Source organism: Panthera leo, chromosome A2 (genome assembly GCF_018350215.1).
Source record: "Panthera leo isolate Ple1 chromosome A2, P.leo_Ple1_pat1.1, whole genome shotgun sequence".
NCBI classification, from domain to species: Eukaryota; Metazoa; Chordata; class Mammalia; order Carnivora; family Felidae; genus Panthera; species Panthera leo.
Genome location: NC_056680.1, coordinates 76,412,870 through 76,432,607, shown reverse-complemented (window position 1 = coordinate 76,432,607; position 19,738 = coordinate 76,412,870). Strand labels below are relative to the sequence as shown.

The 19,738-nt window shown below is 36.3% G+C and overlaps 1 protein-coding gene across 1 annotated transcript in view; it reads right to left on the bottom strand.

Moving 5' to 3' along the window:
- Positions 1-19,738, bottom strand: part of COG5 (component of oligomeric golgi complex 5) — a 310,152-nt gene that overhangs the window by 153,761 nt on the left and 136,653 nt on the right. Inside the window, exon 7 of the mRNA XM_042915183.1 lies at positions 13,529-13,659. Within this exon, the coding sequence (XP_042771117.1) occupies positions 13,529-13,659 (131 nt within the window). The remainder of the gene's footprint in view (positions 1-13,528; positions 13,660-19,738) is intronic.

The window sequence follows — 19,738 nt, the reverse complement described above, 5'->3', positions numbered from 1 at the left end:
AATATACCCATGCCAGGTTTCCACTAAATTTAAGGAAAGCTAACAGTGATAGGAGCAAACAAAGAAATATTTGGAGGGGATATATGGCAAATTATTTATCGAGGCCACCGGTAAAGGAAATACCTGAAACCTTTAGCTCTGTGTAACCTGAAGAGCTCATATTATAATCATTCCTTCAAATTGTTTCTTTTCTAATTGAGGTATCATTGACTTGGTTTTTTTTTTTTTTTTTTTTTTTTTTTTAACATTTATCTATTTTCTGACACAGAGGGAGACGGAGTATAAGCAGGGGAGGGGCAGAGAGAGAGAGAGAGGGAGTCAGAGAATCAAAAGCCGCTCCAGGCTCTGAGCTGTCAGCACAGAACCTGACATGATGCTTGAACTCACAAACCACGAGATCATGACCTGAGCTGAAGCCGGATGCTTAACCAACTGAGCTACTGAGGCGCCCCAAGGTATCATTGACTTATTATATTAATTTCACATGTACAACATAATGATTGATATTTGTGTACACTGCAGAATGATCACAACAGTAAGTCTTAACGCCATCACCACAGCTGAGAGAATCTTTTCTTGTGATAAGCACTATTAAGATCTACTTACTCTCTCAGCAACTTTCAAACACACAATACAGTGATATTAACTGTAGTTACCATGCTGTACATTACGTATGCAAGGTTCATTTATTTTATTTTTTTAAATATGAATTTAATTTCAAATTGGTTTCCATACAACACCCAGTGCTCATCCCAAAAGGTGCCCTCCTCAACACCCATCACCCACCCTCCCCTCCCTCCCACCCTCCATCGACCCTCAGTTTGTTCTCAGTTTTAAGAGTCTCTTATGCTTGGCTCTCTCCCTCTCTAACCTCTTTTTTTTTTTTTTTTTTTTTTTTAAGACTCATTTATTTTATAAATTGAAGTTTAAACCTTTGATTCCCTTCACTCATATCACCTACCTCCCTGAAGTTGTTTATTTTGTGTCAAGAAAAATGGTTTGGGAGTACAGTAAGGAAGTTCCTCAACAAGTTAAAAATAGAACTACTATATGATCTAGCAGTTCTACTTCTGGGTATTTATCCGAAGAAAATAAAAACACTAATTTGTCTTTTTTTAAGCTTTTGATTTCATTTTTTGGTTGCTGTGATTGGTTCTTTTTCTTATATTCAGTTTTTTAATATAGAATCCAGTGTTTCACTACTTACATACAACACCCAGAGCTCATCACAACAAGTGCACTCCTTAATTCCCATCACCATCTAGCCCAGCTGCCACCCACCTCCCTCTGTCACTAAGAGTCTCTTGTGGTTTGTTTTCCTCTCTTCTTTTTCCCCTCTTCTTCCCATATGTTCATCTGTTTTGCTTCAATTCCACATGTGTGAAACAAAATGGTACTTGTCTTTCTCCAATTGACTTATTTCACTTAGCATAATATACTCTAGTTCCATCCACATCATTGCAAATGACAAGATTGCATTCTTTTTGATGGCTGAATAATATTCCATTGTGCGCACACGTGCACACACACACCACATCTTCTTTATCCATTCATCAGTCAATGGACATTTGGGTTCTCTCCACAGTGTGGCTACTGTTGATAATGCTGCTATAAACATTGGGGTGCATGTACCCCTTTTATTCTGTATTTTAATATCCTTTGGGTAAATACCTAAGAGTGCAATTGCTGGATCACAGCATAGTTCTATTTTTAGTTTCTTGAGGAATCTCCATACAGTTCTCCATAGTAGCTGCACCAGTTTGCATTCCCACCAAAAGTACATGAGGGTTCCCCTTTCTTGGCATCCTTACCAACACCTGTTGTTTCTTGTGTTGTTGTTAATTTTAGCCATTCTGACAGGTGTCAGGTGGTATCTCAGTGTGGTTTTGATTTGTATTTCCCTGATGATGACTGATGTTGAGCATCTTTCCATGTTTCTGTTAGCCAACTGGATGTCTTCTTTGGAAAACGGTCTATTCATGTTTTCTTCCCATTTTTTAACTGGGCTATTTGTTTTTTGGCTGTTGAGTTTGATAAGTTATTTATAGATTTTGATACTAACCCTTTATCTGTCATTTGCAAATGTCTTTGCCCATTCCGTCGGTTGCCTTTTAGTTTTGCTGATTGTTTCCTTTGCTGTGCAGAAGCTTTTTACCTTGATGAGGTCCCAAGAGTTTATTTTTTATTTTGTTTCCCTGGCTTCTGGAGACATGTCAGGTAAGAAGTTGCTGCCGCCAAGGTCAAAGAGGTTGTTGCCTGTTTTCTCCTCTAGGATTTTGATGGCTTCCTATTTACATTTAAGTCTTTCATCCATTTTGAGTTTATTTTTGTGTATGGTGTAACAAGTAGTCCAGGTTCATTCTTCTGCATGTCACCATCCAATTTTCCCAGCACCATTTGTTGAAGAGACTGCCCTTTTTCTATGGGATGTCCTTTTCTGCTTTGTCAAAGATGAGCAGAGCATACAGTTGTGGGTCTATTTCTGGGTTTTCTGTTATGTCCACCCATCTATGTGTCTGTTTTTGTGCCAGAACCATATTGTCGTGATGACTACAGCTTTGTAATATAGCTTGAAATGCAGAATAGTCAGGACTTCAGTTTTTTCTTTTGCAGGATTGCTTTGGCTATTTGGGGTCTTTTGTGTTTCCATACAAATTTTAGGATTGTTTGTGCTAGCTCTGTGAAAAAGGTGGTGGTATTTTGATAGGGATTACACTAAATGTGTAGATTACTTTGGACAGTATGGACATTTTAATAATGTTTGTTCATCCAATCCATAAGCATGGAATACTTTTCCATTTCTTTGTGTCCTCTTCAATTTCTTTCATAAGTGTTCTATAGTTCACAGTTTTCTATAGTTTCAGTTTATAGATCTTCAATTAGCTTTATTCCTAGGTATCTTACTGTTTTTAATGCAATTGCAAATGGGACTGATTCCTTCATTTCTTTTTCTGCTGCTTTATTAGTGTATAGAAATTTCTGCATGTTGATTTTATATGCTGTGACTTTGCTGAACTCATGTATTAGTTCTATCAATCTTTTTGGTGGAGTCTTTCAGGTTTTCTACCTAAAGTATCATGTCATCTGCAAACAGTGAAAGTTTGACTTCTTCCTTGACAATATGGATGCCTTTTATTTCTTTTTGTTGCCTAATGTCTGAGTCTAAAGACTTCTAGTACTATGCTAAATAGTAACGGTGAGAGAGGACGTCCTTGTCTTGTTCCTGACCATAGGGAAAGGCTCACAGATTTTCCTCATTGAAGATATTAGCTGTGGCTCTTTTGTATATGGTCTTTATGATGTTGAGGTATGTTCAATCCATGCCTACTTTATTGAGAGTTTTTATCAAGAATGGATGCTTTATTTTGTCGAATGTTTTTTCTGCATCTATGGAAAGTATCATATGGTTCTTATCTTTTATTAATGTAGTGTATTCATCTTGATTGATTTGTGAATATTCAACCAGTTCTGCAGCCCAGGAATAAACCCCACTTGATCATGGTGAATAATTCTTTTAATGTACTGTTGAATTTGATTTGCTAATATCTTGAGAATTTCTGCATCCATGTTCATCAGGGATACTGGCTTGTAATTTTGTTTACTAGGCTCTCTGGTTTTGGAATTAAGGTAATGCTGGCTTCATAGAATGAGTTTGGAAGTCTTCCTTCTACTCCTATTTTTTGGAACAGCTTGAGAAGAATAGGTATTAACTCTTCTTTAAATGTCTGAGGAAATTCCCTTGGGAAGCCATCTAGCCCAGGACTCTTGCTTGTTGGGAGATTTTTAATTACTGATTCAATTTCTTTGCTGGTTATTGGTCTGTTCAAATATTCTATTTCTTCCCATTTGAGTTTTGGTAGTACGGAAGTATCTAGGAATTTGTCCATTTCTTCCAGATTGCCCAGTTTGTTGGCATATAATTCTTCATGGTATTCTCTCATAATTGTCTCTTTTTGTGGTACTGGTTATAATGTCTCCTTTATCATTCATGATTTTTGTCTATTTAGGTCCTTCCTCTTTTCTTTTTGGTAAGTCTGGCTAAGGATTTATCCATTTTGCTAATTCTTTCAAAGAATCAGCTCTTAGTTTTGTTGATCTGTTCTACTGGGTTTTGTTTGTTTGTTTGTTTCTATATCATTTTTGCTCTTATCTTTATTATTTCCCTTCTTCTGCTGGCTTTAGGGTGTATTTGCTATTCCTTTCCTAGCTCCTTTAGGTAAGGTTAGGCTGTGTATTGGGAACCTTTCTTAGTTCTTTATATCAGCCTAAATTGCAATATACTTCCCTCTTAGGACTAACCTTGCTGCATCCCAAAAGGTTTGGACTGTCATGTTTTCATTTTCATTTGCTTCCGTATATTTTTTTATTTCTTCTTTAATTTCCTGGCTAACCCATTAATTCTTTAGTAGAATATTCTTTTACCTCCATGTATTTGAGGGCTTTCCAATTTTTTTTTCTTGCAGTTGACTTCAATCGTTGTGATGTGAAAATATGTATGACATGATCTTGATCTTTTTGTACCACCTGAGGGATGATTTGTGACCTAGTAATATGATCTATTCTGGAGAATGTTCCATGTGCACCTGAGAAGAATGTGTATTCTGCTTTAGGATGAAATGTTCTGAAAATAACTGTTAAGTCCATCTGGTCTAGTGTGTCATTCAAAGCTGTTGTTTCCTTGTTGATTTTCAGCTTAAGTGATCTGTCCATTGTTTTAAGTGAGGTGTTAAATCCCCTACTATTATTGTATTATTATCAATGAGTTTCCTTATGTTTGTTATTAATTGATATATATATTTGGGCACTTCCAAGTTGGAGCATAAACATTTACAATTTTTAGATCTTCTTGATGGAGAGAACCCTCAATTATGATATAATGCCCTTCTTCATCTCTTATTACAGATTCTGTTTTCAAATCTAGTTTGTCTGATATAAGTATGGCTGGCTACTCCAGCTTTCCTTTGATGTCCCTGAGCATGATAAATGGTTCTCCATCCCTTCAACTTTAATCTGTAGGTGTCTTTAGGTCAAAAATGAGTCTCTTTTAGGCAGCATATAGGTAGATCTTGTTTTTTTCATCCATTCTGATACCCCATGTCTTTTGATTGGAGCATTTAGTCCATTCACATTCAGAGTGATTACTGAAAGATACGAATTTAGTGCCACTGTTACCTGTAGAGTTGGTGTTTCTGGTTATGGTCTCTTGTCCTTTCTAGTCTTTGTTGCTTATGGGTTTTTTTTCCCTCCTCTCAAAGAATACCCCTTAAAATTTCTTGTAGGGCTGGTTTAGTGGCCAGAAACTTCTTTAGTTTTTGTTTGCCTGGGAAGCTCTTTCTCTCTCCTTCTATTTCGAATGACAGTCTTGCTGGATACAGTAATCTTGGCTGCATATTTTTCCTATTCAGCATGATGAATATATCTCGGTACTCCTTTCTGGTCTGCCAAGTTTCTGTGGACAAATCAGGTGCATACTTGATTTGTCTTCCCTTGTAGAAAAGAACTTTTTTTTTCCCTTGCTTTCAGGACTTTTTCCTTGCCTGTGTATTTTGTGAGTTTGACTATGATATGTCTTGGTGATGGCTAGCTTTTGTTGAATTTAATGGGAGTTCTCTGTGCTTTCCAGATTTTGATGTGTCTTCCCCATATTAAGGAAGTTTACAGCTATAATTTGCTCACATAAACCTTCTGCCCCTTTTTCTCTATCTTCATCTTCTGGGACTCCTATGATACAAATGTTATTATGTTTTAATAAATCTCTGACTTTCCTAAGTCCTCCTTCCTGATCCCTGAATTTTGTTTCCCTCCTTTTCAGCTTCATTATTCTCCATAATTGTATCTTCTATATTGCTAATTTCTTCCTCTGCCTCATCCATCCTTGTGTTTATGGCCTCCATTTGGGTTTGAATTTCAATTAAAGCATTTTTAATTTCAGCCTGACTAGATTTTTGTCCTTTTATCTCTACAGAAAGGGATTCTCTGGTGTCTTCTAAGCTTTTTTCAAGCCCAGCTAGTATTCTTATAATCACTGTTCTCAATTCTAGTTCAGACATCTCACTTATATCTGCATTGATTAAATCCTTGGCCATCATTTCTTCCTTTTCTCTCCTTTGAGGTGAATTTCTCCATCTTGTCATTTTAAGTGAAAAAGAAAAAGCAGTAACAATAATAATAGAATGAAATAAAAATTAAAATTAAAAAAAAAAACTGAGGCACCTGGGTGGCTCAGTGGGGTAAGCATCTGACTTCAGCTCATGTCATGATTTCATGGTTCATCAGTTGAAGCCCTGCTTCAGGCTCTCTGCTGTCAGCACCAAAGACTGCTTTGGATTCTCTGTTCCCATCTCTCTCTGCTCCTCCCCTACTGCGCTCTCTCTCAAAATAAATAAACTTAAAAAAAATATTTTTTTATTCAATTAAAGGAAGGTGGATCCTAGGTGTGTTTTGGTCTGCTTGTCAAGAGAAACGTGATAGAAAAAAGCAAAAAGAGAAAAAGAAGAGAGAAAAAAAATTTTTAAAAATAAAATAAGTTGCTTTTTCTGTATCCAAGAACAAAAGAACAACAACAAAAACAGAAGCCAACACCAAAAATGAACAAATGAACAACAACAACAACAAAACAACCTAAATGAAGTTAGATCCAGTTTCCCCTAGAGCTGAAAGTTTGCAGCAGTCTGTGGCCAGTGGACTAAACTCCTGGAAGTGATTCCAGCTGGTCTTCTGGGGGAGGCGCCTGCTGCTCAGATTCTAAGGCAGACTTGCCCTAGTGGAGATGTGCCTGGAGGGCATGGCGAGGGGTGGGGGCTGGTGTAACAGCGCCATTCTCCACTTGGTGGTGCTGTTTAGCCTAGTGGGGGTTGATCAGTGTTGGTGGGCTAATGGTGAAAATGGCTTCACCCTGCTCTCGTCTCCAGAGCAGGAAGTTCACGCCCTCACAGACATGCAATAAGTCACCCCTCCGGTGTCTCCTGTTTCTGACAGCTCCCTGCCTTCTCTGTCTGTGTCCGAGCTGTCTGTCTACCAGGCGGCACCTCTCTCTGGGATTTTATCTCAGGTCCGGCTATGTTTCAAAACCCCATACTTCAGACCCCTGCAGTGCAGACCCACAGTGATCTTCTGGGCATCTATATAGACCCACAGTGTCGCAGCTCTGTGGCCAGGGCCTGCTTGTCCCAGGAAATACTCATGCTGCCGGCAAAGCAGCAGCGGTTCAGAGTTTATGGTGAATTGCAACACACAACCAACACCAGGGTTTGCTGTACTTAGCAGGTGTCTTTGTTCCCATACTGGTGAATGTGGTAGCTTGATGGTGCTCAGCAGGTCTTTTGCCCACAGAGAGCTGTACCACCTCTACCAAATGCACTCCAAGCAGGGGAAATGCTTCTCCTGTGCAACCCAAGGGATCCTCAAGCCTCAAGGTCCACTCCCAGGTCTCTGCCCTGCTTACTTGCAGGAGGACCACCACGTGCTGACCTCAAACTTCAGACTCCGTTCTCCACTGTAAAAATACTTTGAAGAGAAATACGCACCCTTATGTTCACTGTAGCGTTATTTGCAACAGCCAAGATACGACAGGAATCTAAGTGCCCACTGAGAGGAACACATTAAAAAGATGTGGTATATATATATGATGGAATAGCCATAAAAAAGAATGAAATCTGAGGTGCATGACTGGCTTAGTCAGAACAGCACTTTGGGTCAGGAGTTCCACCTCCACATTGGGCATAGAGCTTACTTTAACAAAATAAATAAAATAAAAAGCTAAAAAAAAAAAAATTCTTGCCATTTTTTACAACATGGATGGACCTTATGTGAAATGTCAGAAACAGAAAAACAAATACCACATGGTTTCACTTATATGTGGAACCTAAAAAAAACAAAACAAAACAGAAACAGTTTTACAGATGCAGGAAACAAACTGTTGGTTACCAGATGAGAGAGGGATTGAGGGGCAGGTCAAGTAGGTGAAGGAGATCAAGAAGTATAAACTCCCAGTTATAAAATAATGAAGTCATGGGGATGTAATGTACAGCATAGGAAATATAGTCAGTAACACTGTAATAACTTTGTATGGTCACAGTAACTACACTTACGGTGACCATTTTATAACATTTAAAAATACTGAATCACTATGATGTACAGATGAAATTAATAGGATATGGTATGTCAATTCAATTTTAAAAATAAATAAAATAATGCTTCAACAAGAGTTGAAAAATTATTGACACTCTATACTTAGCAAATGGAAAAATAACAAAAACTACATTGGGACGAAACATGCAAAAGGTGAGATCTGTCCTACAATTCATGGGACCAGCCAGGAAAACTTCCAGCAGCCAAGGAAAGAAAAGTAGACCTCTGAAAGCAGATATCAGCTTGACAAGTTAACTGACACTGAGTCTACTATTGGTGTTTGCCAGGCTCATAAAAAAGAAAAAGATCACAAAAGAAGTGTTGCATACTAAACTACCATAATTAGCTACAAAAAGAGTCACGTTTTCATTGTTCAACTTTGCCAGTGTTTTTGAAGCTTAGGAAATGTTTAACTTCTATAGATCTTGAACACAATGCACTTGAATTGGTACCCTCTCTATGCTAGAAGCATGGAGAATTTTACAAAATTCTTTTTACAAAAGCACAAAGTTCACAATATAAGCACTTACTGTGTGCTATGTAGACATTTATCTACTCAACTTTAATTCTACACTGTCATCTTAGAAAGTCTGTCAAGATCATGCTGTTGTGATCTACTTTTAGCTGTCAACTGGTAAGCACCAGAATCCTGGGCTTGATCAAGGATCAAGGAGGTTTTCTGCCCCAGGGAAAAGGCAGGTTCACAGACATTTTCTTCCTAGCACTGACAACAATTACCATAGGGAGATTATATCCAAGTACTGAGCTGTGAAAGAACAGATCACAGAGACCCTCTCCCTGATGACTTTTAAAGACAAGCAAGTACATCTTCCCCCATCCTAGACCCTCAGAAAGTCCTGCACTTGTTTACTGAGAAAGCTTCTAATTCACAAGTTAAAGCCGTCTTTCTAATTAAAATGTCATCGTTTCACTGTGGAGGCCTGGTATCTATGGTGATGCAGGAACTCGTCCAGATCAAAATCTCTGTCACCTATTTTTGAAAGCTAGTTACAGCTTGAGGTAATGAATCTGTTGCAATCCTGAAAATATCATAAGGTTCTCTTTCTTTGTCTGGCTTCTGTCAGTGAAAGATTCTAAGGATCAGTAGCAAAGAGAGAGAAATAGGAGTCAACGAAGAGCTGTAGATGGAGGCCATGTGTAGCCCCACGCTTGTGACAAAGACGGCCACGTGAAGTAAAGAATATTTTTTTGTATTGTGCTGATATGGTATGCTTCACCAGAGGATGCACACCAAGTCATCAATCCTTCCAAACCTTTAGTGAAGAAAATGGTAGTGATACCACTATGCATCTTTTCCATATAGAAATAATACGGCTTTTGTGAGGGCAGTCTACTTCCGTATTTTTCATGTAGGAAGACACAACAGTTTCTCAGTATTATCTAAGTAGCCATTTAGTTTAAGCTTCAAAAACAGAAACTTTTAACTACTGTAGTAGAGTCTTTATGATACTACAAAGCTATTTAAAATCTACAAATGAAAACAGCACATTTAAGCAATTAACTAGAAAAAACAGTAATGATCAAAGCAAAATTATCTATCTTTATGAACATTTTGGTTTTGGAAAAGAAAATGCACTTTCTTTCTTTTAATAAAGTTAAGTTTTACAATTAACTGAGACTGAAAATGGTAGCCATCAACTACATACTCAAAAAAATGTCACCAACATTTTTGAGAAACCCAATGTCAGAAGTTGATTATTAAATGCAATCGGTGACATGTAATTTTTCAAGTTCCTTATTTGTTGAAAATCTCTGTTTATGTTATAAGCTTATAAACCAGTAAGTGAGCAATATTTCATGAATGCAATAGTACTTCAAATTAAAATGCTGCCATTCTTTTAGTCTATTTACAATAAATATTAATGGTATGTTTAACTATTTCAATGATGTCTGACAAATGGGAGAATAAGATTTGAGAATAAAATAGATATAAGCTGCAGCATCTGTTTTAATGGGAAGTGGAAGGAGTATTCCAGGCATAAAAGGAACATGAAAGCCCTAAAGAAGGCAGGCAGGCAGGCAAGCACGTGAAGGACTAAAAGCAAGTGTGTGACCCTCAAGAGCAGAGAACACAGGGGACACTGGCAGCAAGCATTCGTGTTGAAATGCTGATGACAAGGAAAAGAGCACAAGGGAGAGGATAAAAACAGAAAGGAGAGCTGGAAATACGAGGAGATAAGGTTCCTAAGAAACAGTACCCACACCACAGGTGGTGCAAAAGGTGCCTGTACAAAGTAGAAATTAAGGGCATCTGCTCAAGGTAAACTGTAGAATGGGGTGAGGTGGGGAAGACTGATGGCCTGAAACACTAATGTCAGATAATAGGAAAATAAAGTTGGCCAGAGAAACATAAAAATTCTGAAGAATACAGAAGAACTGGTTTAATTAGTCATCACATGGAGACTTCCCAAAGAAATTTTTAGGCTATAAAAATTCCTTTTTCAATGTAAACTGCTTCACAAATTGTCAAATAATTTAAAATACGATTATTTAACAAAATTAGAATAAACTGCTTGCTCTTAATAAAGCAAGGTGGAAAGCAGGCATTCCAGACTATGTCTCTATCACTTGCTAGCTGTGTAATCTTGAGCTAATTTCCTAACCTTTCCAGGGCTTTGTTTCCTTAACTATCAAAAGTGGATAATTGCATCTTCCTCACACATTTGTTACCGTGACTGAAATAACAAATGTAAAGTGACTAACACAAATCCTGGCAAAGAATATGCATTCAATAAAGGTTAGTTTCTTTCTGAATTCCTGAACTGCCTGTTGACACAGCTGGATGATACCTCTGTCTTGTTGCTTTCTAAAAGGAAAGGAGGGGGGGCTCCAAACAAACTCCTTCCACTGAGACACCCTGCTTCCCAAGAAACATTATCTCAGTAGCATCATTATTGATGAGGGTTTAATCTTCTGAGCTCTGCCAAGCCAGAAAGCTAACACTGTAAAAATAACCCAGAGGACTCAGGTCCGAGAGAGAGACACACACACATGACTGAATTCAAAAATAAATGAGGTTATGAACACCAGTGTCAATTTACACATGAGAAATATTGTATAAATTGCAAAGTGAACCAGAATGTTACTACTGGCAGATCAGTACATTTTCTCCCTTTATGAAAATTATGTACGAAGCCCAATTATATTCAGGTTAGTTACTTTATACTTATGGAATCTAAACAAGACAAACAAGTTGGATGATACCAGCAAACGACAAACTCTGCTAACATAATCCATACAGCCTAACAGGGAGACGATATTCCCATCCATTGAGCAGAATCTGCCCCCCTCCAAACCACACTGAGACATACAAAATTATAGCTCCCTGGTCCCTGTTCTCCTCAGATCCACGCAGATCGTTCCACATCTACTTGTGTAGACACACAGTATTTTTATGTATTTTTTTCTTCCTTATCTTTCTAACTTAATCTTATTGATTAGACATAGGCCATTAGCTAAATAACAAGTTATCTATCTACTTTAATCATCTTTTGACTAACTGTGTACAATCCAAATACATAACACTGCTAACATTTAAGGATATTAATTTCCTAAAATTTTATCACTTCTACTTTAATTTTAATATGATTTAAAAACTGATGGAAAGTCAAATTCAACAACTGCACAATGTACACAAAATAACATATCTAAAATCAAGTTTAATTAGGAACAATTATCCCAGAAAAGACTTTCCTGCTTTTAAAATATATGAGCTTATGTTAAAAAAATAAACCTTTAAAAGTAGCCATTCCTTTGTTTAATTTTGTTTGTTTTTTAAGTAGCCATTCCTTTGTAACATGTTAAAATCACCCACCCCTACTGCAAAATATTTTTGTTCAACAAACTTTAGTAATGCTTCTTTTCAACCATTTTTGCTTTCATTCCCACAACTCTGAAATATAATAAAATATTAAGGGTTGCATAAATTAAAGATATAAGCATATACACACACATACATATATAGCAATAGAACTTCACAGGAAAAATTTTAAACAGTAGTTATATATAAAACTTGAAATCTCTGAGGTAGTGACAATATGGACATTAGATGAATACAAAAGGCTTGTGATACTGCACTTTCTGAAAAGTTAATTGCTACCTTTCTCACAACTAAATGAGCCAGGTGACATCAATTTTCTATACAAATAGTCACCTTAAATCAAAGTTGACTTGGAATTCCCTGAATATTTCTTTGAAAAGGTATCTTCTCTAATTTGATGTACACAAGTACCTTATTTTTTAATAGTAGAACTGTGTTATCTTCATAGATCTGAAGTTAGAACAACTGACAGGAGGTAAAACCAAACTCCAGTATTAGAAGCTGCAATCATGGTGGCTTCTGGGAAAGGAGAGCAGTGACCAGGAGCACAGGGAATTTCCTACTTCTTGCCCTGGGTCTGTATTGCATAGATGTGTTCACACTGTGCTACTTCACTCCTTATGTGTATGTGGCATTTCATTCTGTATGTACAGATCATTTGTTCACTTTTCATTATGCAGATAATAAAAAATTTATTTAATAACGGTAACAGACATTCAGTTATGCTTTTTGAATTATAAATGAAGAATCAGAAGTCAAATAAGTACCTTTCTGACTTAGAGACTACTTAAAGAATCTTTATAAGATTATTTTTGTACAATATAAATGCACAAAACAAATTCCTGGTTTAAAAGATGTGAATAAAAAATAGACACTAATAATTGTATTTGGATCCAATACAAATGGAGAAAACGTCTGGGTGCAATGCAATACAAATGTAGAACGAATGAGATTTACATCTAATTTGCTGATTCAACTACATCAATACCTTTGGGTTTCAGAACATTAAGCATCAGGAAAATGACACCTTCGGAGAAATCTCAAGTCAAATTACTTTTTTTTTTTTCTTAACTATAGCACATTGACTATTAATGGTGCAAGGTTCTGGGGTTAGAGTGGTCTATGTTCCAAACAATACCATGTGTTAGCTGTGTGATCTTGGACAAATTATTTAAGCTCTCAGTTTCCTCATTTGTAAAATGGAAATAGTAATACCTACCTTACTGGGTTGCTGAAAGGCTTAATTACGTAACAGTTCCTCAGACAAAATAAGCAGATTCAACAGGTATTAACTCTCTATCTACATATATACATTACAGAAACTATATCTCATATATATTACATACCAGAAATCTTAGTCTATTTTTAGAATGAAATAAATAGGTATTAATAAATACATTTTCCCTGTACTTACTTTAGACCCTATTCTCCAATGCAAGCTGTAGACACAGTTCCTCAGGGATGAGGACACAGATTAGTTTTTTAACCTCAAAATCAAATCTTCATCAATTCTATGACATATTTTTCACATTAAAAAAGTGGTATTACTTTCATTACCTGGGTCTCCACACCCTGTTCCAGTAGGCGCTTAGCTTGATTTTCCACTTCAAGTCGAGCTCTTGCAATAAAAAGTAGATCATTTTCTATTACTTCTATTCCAGAAAGATCGATTCCTTGAGAAAGGTAATCTATTAAAAACATACACACACATCTAAGTATTTCAATATTGAATATCAAGGTATTGAAATATCATGTCTCACTTCTTCAAAATATTATAGATTTGCTGAACACTATTCACTTTCAAAATCTATATTTAAAAAAAAATACAGTTACCCAAACATTTTCTATTTTTTAAATAAAAAAACTTTACTCTGAAGCAAAATGTTCTAAGTTAAGAATGAGTTGGTAAAGCAAGAGTAGAAATTATGATTATAGTAAATTCTAAATAATGTCAACACATTACATAAAAATTAGTGTCAAATTTAATTATAAAGAAACATCCTGATAATCTTAGAAATTTCTCAAGCTGTAAGACAGCTTTAAATGTTTTTCTATAGTAACAAAATATTTGAAACAAATATCCACCATTTGAAAAATTAATAAATCATAAAAATAATTTAGCAAACCAGCACTTACAATGCTGCAGGTTTATATGATTACGCAGACCTAATAGCAACTTACATTGAAGTATTTTCCTATCACTGAATAAAAAAATTTACACAATTAACTCTTTATAGAATCAGACATATTATATTTATAAAATTATATTCTACTTATAGAATTACATATACAGAGCAAGAAGCATGAAAAGATCTCTACCAAGATGTTAATAATAGTTGTCTCTGCATACTTAGAATTTGAGAAAATTATTTATATATTTTTTAAATTTTTTTAACGTTTATTTATTTTTGAGAGACAGCGTGAGCACGAGTGGGGGAGGGGCGCCAAAGAATCTGAAGCAGGCTCCAGGCTCCAAGCTGTCAGCACAGTGCCCGACTTGGGGTTCAAACTCGTAAACTATGAGATCATGACCTGTGCCAAAGTCAGACGCTTAACCGACTGAGCCACCCAGGCGCCCTTTATTTTTTGACTCAATCTTGGACATATCTAAGGTAACTAAAGTGCTAAAATTTAAGGTCAAGATTTCATTAAGGAGCTTAGACACAGTTCTAAAACTCTATTTTCAATTTTTTTAAGTTTATTTTTGAGAGTGTGCACATGTGCGTGCATGGGGGAGGGGAAGAGAGAGGGGGGGAGAGAATCTCAAGCAGGCTGTGCGCTATCAGTGTGGAGGCAGATGTGGCGCTCAGTCTCAAGAACAGTGAGATCGTGACCTGAGCTGACATCAAGAGTCGGACACTTAACTGACTGAGCCACCCAGGCACCCCATAAAACTCTATTTTCTATTTTAACAAAATAAATTATTTCTAAAAAATTGAATTGCTTTAGATAGAGTATTACTTTGTTTTCTAGTTACTCAACAGAATATCAAATGTGTTTTTCACTAAATACTCTTAATTGGAACTGAATTTTAAAGTCTTATTAAAATATATTCCTAGCACCTACAAACTACCATTTTTCACTTAGAGTCACATGTACTACCTAGGACAAATTACATTAAAGCATCCAGTACAATGCTAACTAACCACTTAGCAGCACTCAAATATCTACTGATTGAACACGGTATATACAGTTAGTTCTACACAAGATGACAAAAGGAAATGAAATAAAAGGACAGCTGAATAGTGGTTATTGCTAATCAGACCTCAACCATGAGCATTTTTTTTTAATGTGTATATCTAAAGAAACTTTGGCTTACCACAGTGTATAGGGTCTTAAAAACCTTTAAACATTTATGGGCTTAGGAATCTGACTCCTAATTTACTCACTAGGTGATCACAGTCACACGACATAGCTTCATTGAGCCTCAATTTTTTCATCTGTAAAATGCCAACAATATACAAGTCATGCCCTACATAACTTTTAAGACTATCATCAGAATCAAAATAAGCTAATAAATGCCAAAGTACTTTATATATCAATCTAAGGTGTAAATGTAGGGTGGATTATAATTATAAAATGTTTCTACTCTGATTTTTTATTTTTAAAAATTTTCAGAGAATTTTGAGGAAACTCTATTTGACCCCAGTCATGATAATGATCAACGAGGAAATGCTATGTTTACCCTAAAAATTCTTACTAGACAATACACAATCAAACTACAGACAGAGGGGCACCTAAGCGGCTCAGTCTATTTAATGTCTAACTCAAGGTCATGAGTTTGGCTCAGGTCATGATCTTACAGTTGATAGGATCAAGCCTCACGTCTGTGTTTTAAGCACAGAGCCTACTTAGGATTCTCTCTCTCCCTCTCTCTCTCTGCCCCTCCCCACTCATGCTCGCTGTCTCATATTCTCTCTCTCTCTCTCAAAAATAAACAAACATTAAAAACATGAAAAAGTCAATTAAAAATCTACAGACATACAAACAATAGAATATAAGTATTATTTTCTTTTCAAGCTGGTTATCAGTGTGCTTTTTTTCTGTTATCTAGGGAAGAAAAATATCATAATTAAGTTTAAAAAAAAAAAGGATGGCACAAAAACAGACACATAGACCAATGGAATAGAATAGAAACCCCAGAACTAGACCCACAAACGTATGGCCAACTCATCTTTGACAAAGCAGGAAAGAACATCCAATGGAAAACAGACAGTCTCTTTAACAAATGGTGCTGGGAGAACTGGATAGCAACATGCAGAAGAGTGAAACTAGACCACTTTCTCACACCATTCACAAAAATAAACTCAAAATGGATAAAGAACCTGAATGTGAGACAGGAAACCATCAAAACCCTAGAGGAGAAAGCAAAAAAAGACCTCTCTGACCTCAGCCGTAGCAATCTCTTACTCGACACATCCCCAAAGGCAAGGGAATTAAAAGCAAAAATGAACTACTGGGACCTCATGAAGATAAAAAGCTTCTGCACAGCAAAGGAAACAACCAACAAAACTAAAAGGCAACCAACGGAATGGGAAAAGATATTCGCAAATGACATATCAAACAAAGGGCTAGTATCCAAAATCTATAAAGAGCTCACCAAACTCCACACCCAAAAAACAAATAACCCAGTGAAGAAATGGGCAGAAAACATGAATAGACACTTCTCTAAAGAAGACATCCAGATGGCCAACAGGCACATGAAAAGATGCTCAACGTCGCTCCTTATCAGGGAAATACAAATCAAAACCACATTCAGATATCACCTCATGCCAGTCAGAGTGGCCAAAATGAACAAATCAGGAGACTATAGATGCTGGAGAGGATGTGGAGAAATGGGAACCCTCTTGCACTGTTGGTGGGAATGCAAATTGGTGCAGCCGCTCTGGAAAGCAGTGTGGAGGTTCCTCAGAAAATTAAAAATAGATCTACCCTATGACCCAGCAATAGCACTGCTAGGAATTTACCCAAGGGATACAGGAGCACTGATGCATAGGGGCACTTGTACCCCAATGTTTATAGCAGCACTCTCGACAATAGCCAAATTATGGAAAGAGCCTAAATGTCCATCAACTGATGAATGGATAAAGAAATTGTGGTTTATATACACAACGGAATACTACATGGCAATGAGAAAAAATGAAATATGACCTTTTGTAGCAACGTGGATGGAACTGGAGAGTGTGATGCTAAGTGAAGTAAGCCATACAGAGAAAGACAGATACCATATGGTTTCACTCTTATGTGGATCCTGAGAAACGTAACAGAAACCCATGGGGGAGGGGAAGGAAAAAAAAAAAAAGAGGTTAGAGTGGGAGAGAGCCAAAGCATAAGAGACTGTTAAAAACTGAGAACAAACTGAGGGTTGATGGGGGGTGGGAGGGAGGGGAGGGTGGGTGATGGGTATTGAGGAGGGCACCTTTTGGGATGAGCACTGGGTGTTGTATGGAAACCAATTTGACAATAAATTTCATATACTGAAAAAAAAAAAATAAATAAATAAATAAATAAATAAATAAATAAATAAATAAATAAAGGAAAGGACACTATGAGTAAGAGATATAGCTGGATTCTAATTCTATTTCTGCCATATATGGTTTTGAATCTAAGTCTTGCAATCTTTGGTACCAGTTACTTTATTTGAAAAATGAAAAGCTAGACTACATAAACCCTAAGGTTCCTTCCAGTTACATGTCTCTAGAGACAAAACCAAACGGTGCTTTATTCTTGTGAATGCTGATCTGTCACTCTGGAGACAATTCAAATCATTCATTCAAACCATTTATTTGGGTATCAACATTTATTAGTCACAAACACCACAGAAATGAATCAGACCTAAATTCTGACCCAAAGTATCAAACTCTATGACAGGAAGAAAAAGCACAAAGTTATAACCACTGAAAGATAAAGATAAAATGTATTATGCCAGGTGTTGTGGGAACAAAAAGAAAAAGTAAATACACTGTATATCTTTGCAAAGTCTACCATCTAGTAGGGGATAAAGAATATAAATTATTAATTCCAACACCTTTTTAAGGTAAACAACACATTATCTAACCACCTCCCTCTCCCACTGCCCCATCCCCTGCTTATCCACACTACATTTAGAGCTGTTCTAAAAAGTAACCAAAATACATGCTACATTTGTAATACAAAGGATTCTATTGGCTGGGAGGGAGCAAAAGCCCTATTATTTTCCTGACCGATTACTCCACAAAAGAGGTAAGTGTACAAATGGCGGGGGTTGGGGTGATGGGGGGGGGGGGGGGGTGGAGACAACAGGTTAAAAAATGTAGCAACACCCCCTATCCACCTACCCAGGAGAATAGAGAAATTACACTAAATTCTCCCCTCCTGATTAACTGTTGCACACAATCACTATCAGTGTTTCAAATCTTTTTACATCTGCTCTTTGTAAAGCACATCTAGGGACTGGAGCCAAGGACAAAAAGATGAAGATGATTCCAATAAAAATAACTATAATTTTTCAACACATAATATGTAGGGGGCATTAAATTGGACACAAAATGTCTTTTTATTATTTTCATGTATGCATACATTTTTTGTGACATTCTAAACAACCTTGCTAAAATTATTAAATTATTAAGAAATTCAGCTGGCTACTAGGCAGCAAAGAACAATTCAAATCTAGGTGTGACTTGAATCTTTTCACTAGATCAATCCAGGACAATCCCAGAAGCCTCAGAATGAAAACCTTACATTCAAAGGATATATAGTATTCCTCCTACAGTCTTCGAATTTGCTCGTTGAAAGGATAAAGATGTAAAAATCACATCAGAATTAACTGTTCATGGAATTAAATTAAGCCAGATTATAACAATGACAGCATTAAAAAAAAAAAAACAACTCATATTCTGGTTTAATAAAAAGAGGAAAATTTTAAAAATATATAAAAGGTGCTAAAATGCCAAATTTTGAAATATGCCAGCATTAAACACAGTTTAACAAGTGAACCTTAATAAATGTGGACTACACAGCCAGAATTCTCTTTCTAGCCACTTAATACTGATACCTATTGGAATTCATGCATGAAAATATGTATGAGGAAACTAAAGTGATCATTTGGATTTAACATATTTATCATCCCTTCACATGTGAGGAAACAATTAGACTAATTTTGACAGAAAAGAAATGATAATGCTCATCCTTTGTTTAATTAAACTGAGATAAATTTAGCCTAATATTAGAGAAAAAGGAATTCAACCAAAACACCTGACACATAGCAAGAGGATGGGTAATATAAACATAAACAATTTTTTGTCAAATGTACACAACTCTTTGATATTTAAGGTACTAAAAAATAAATTCTAGTTTCCCCTACTATCATTGTCCTGGTCTAAAATACTAAAACTTTAGAACAACCTTCATATGCTTTGACCCCAGGCAGTCACTTGATTTCAGTGACTGATTCGTATATTATTTCCTGGGACTGCCCATTTCTTTTTATTTCTTTGGTTTTAAGATTAACCCAATATCTCAGTGGCATAAAAATTATTTGTTACTAAGTTATATGCTTGTCATTTTAACAGGCTTTCAGTGTTCTAATCGGTACTACCCATGGCTGGCAGAATAAATGTTCTCATGTTCCTCTCCCACTCACGGAATCTATGGCTTCCTGTTAGCTAACAATTTCTCTTTCTATTTTGCAACACAAATCCTCCTTATTGATTCCAAAATCCTTACTGCCTCTTCCTCTACCATCATCCTCCTTTGTTTAAAAGAAACAAAAAGAAGGGTAATTACAGT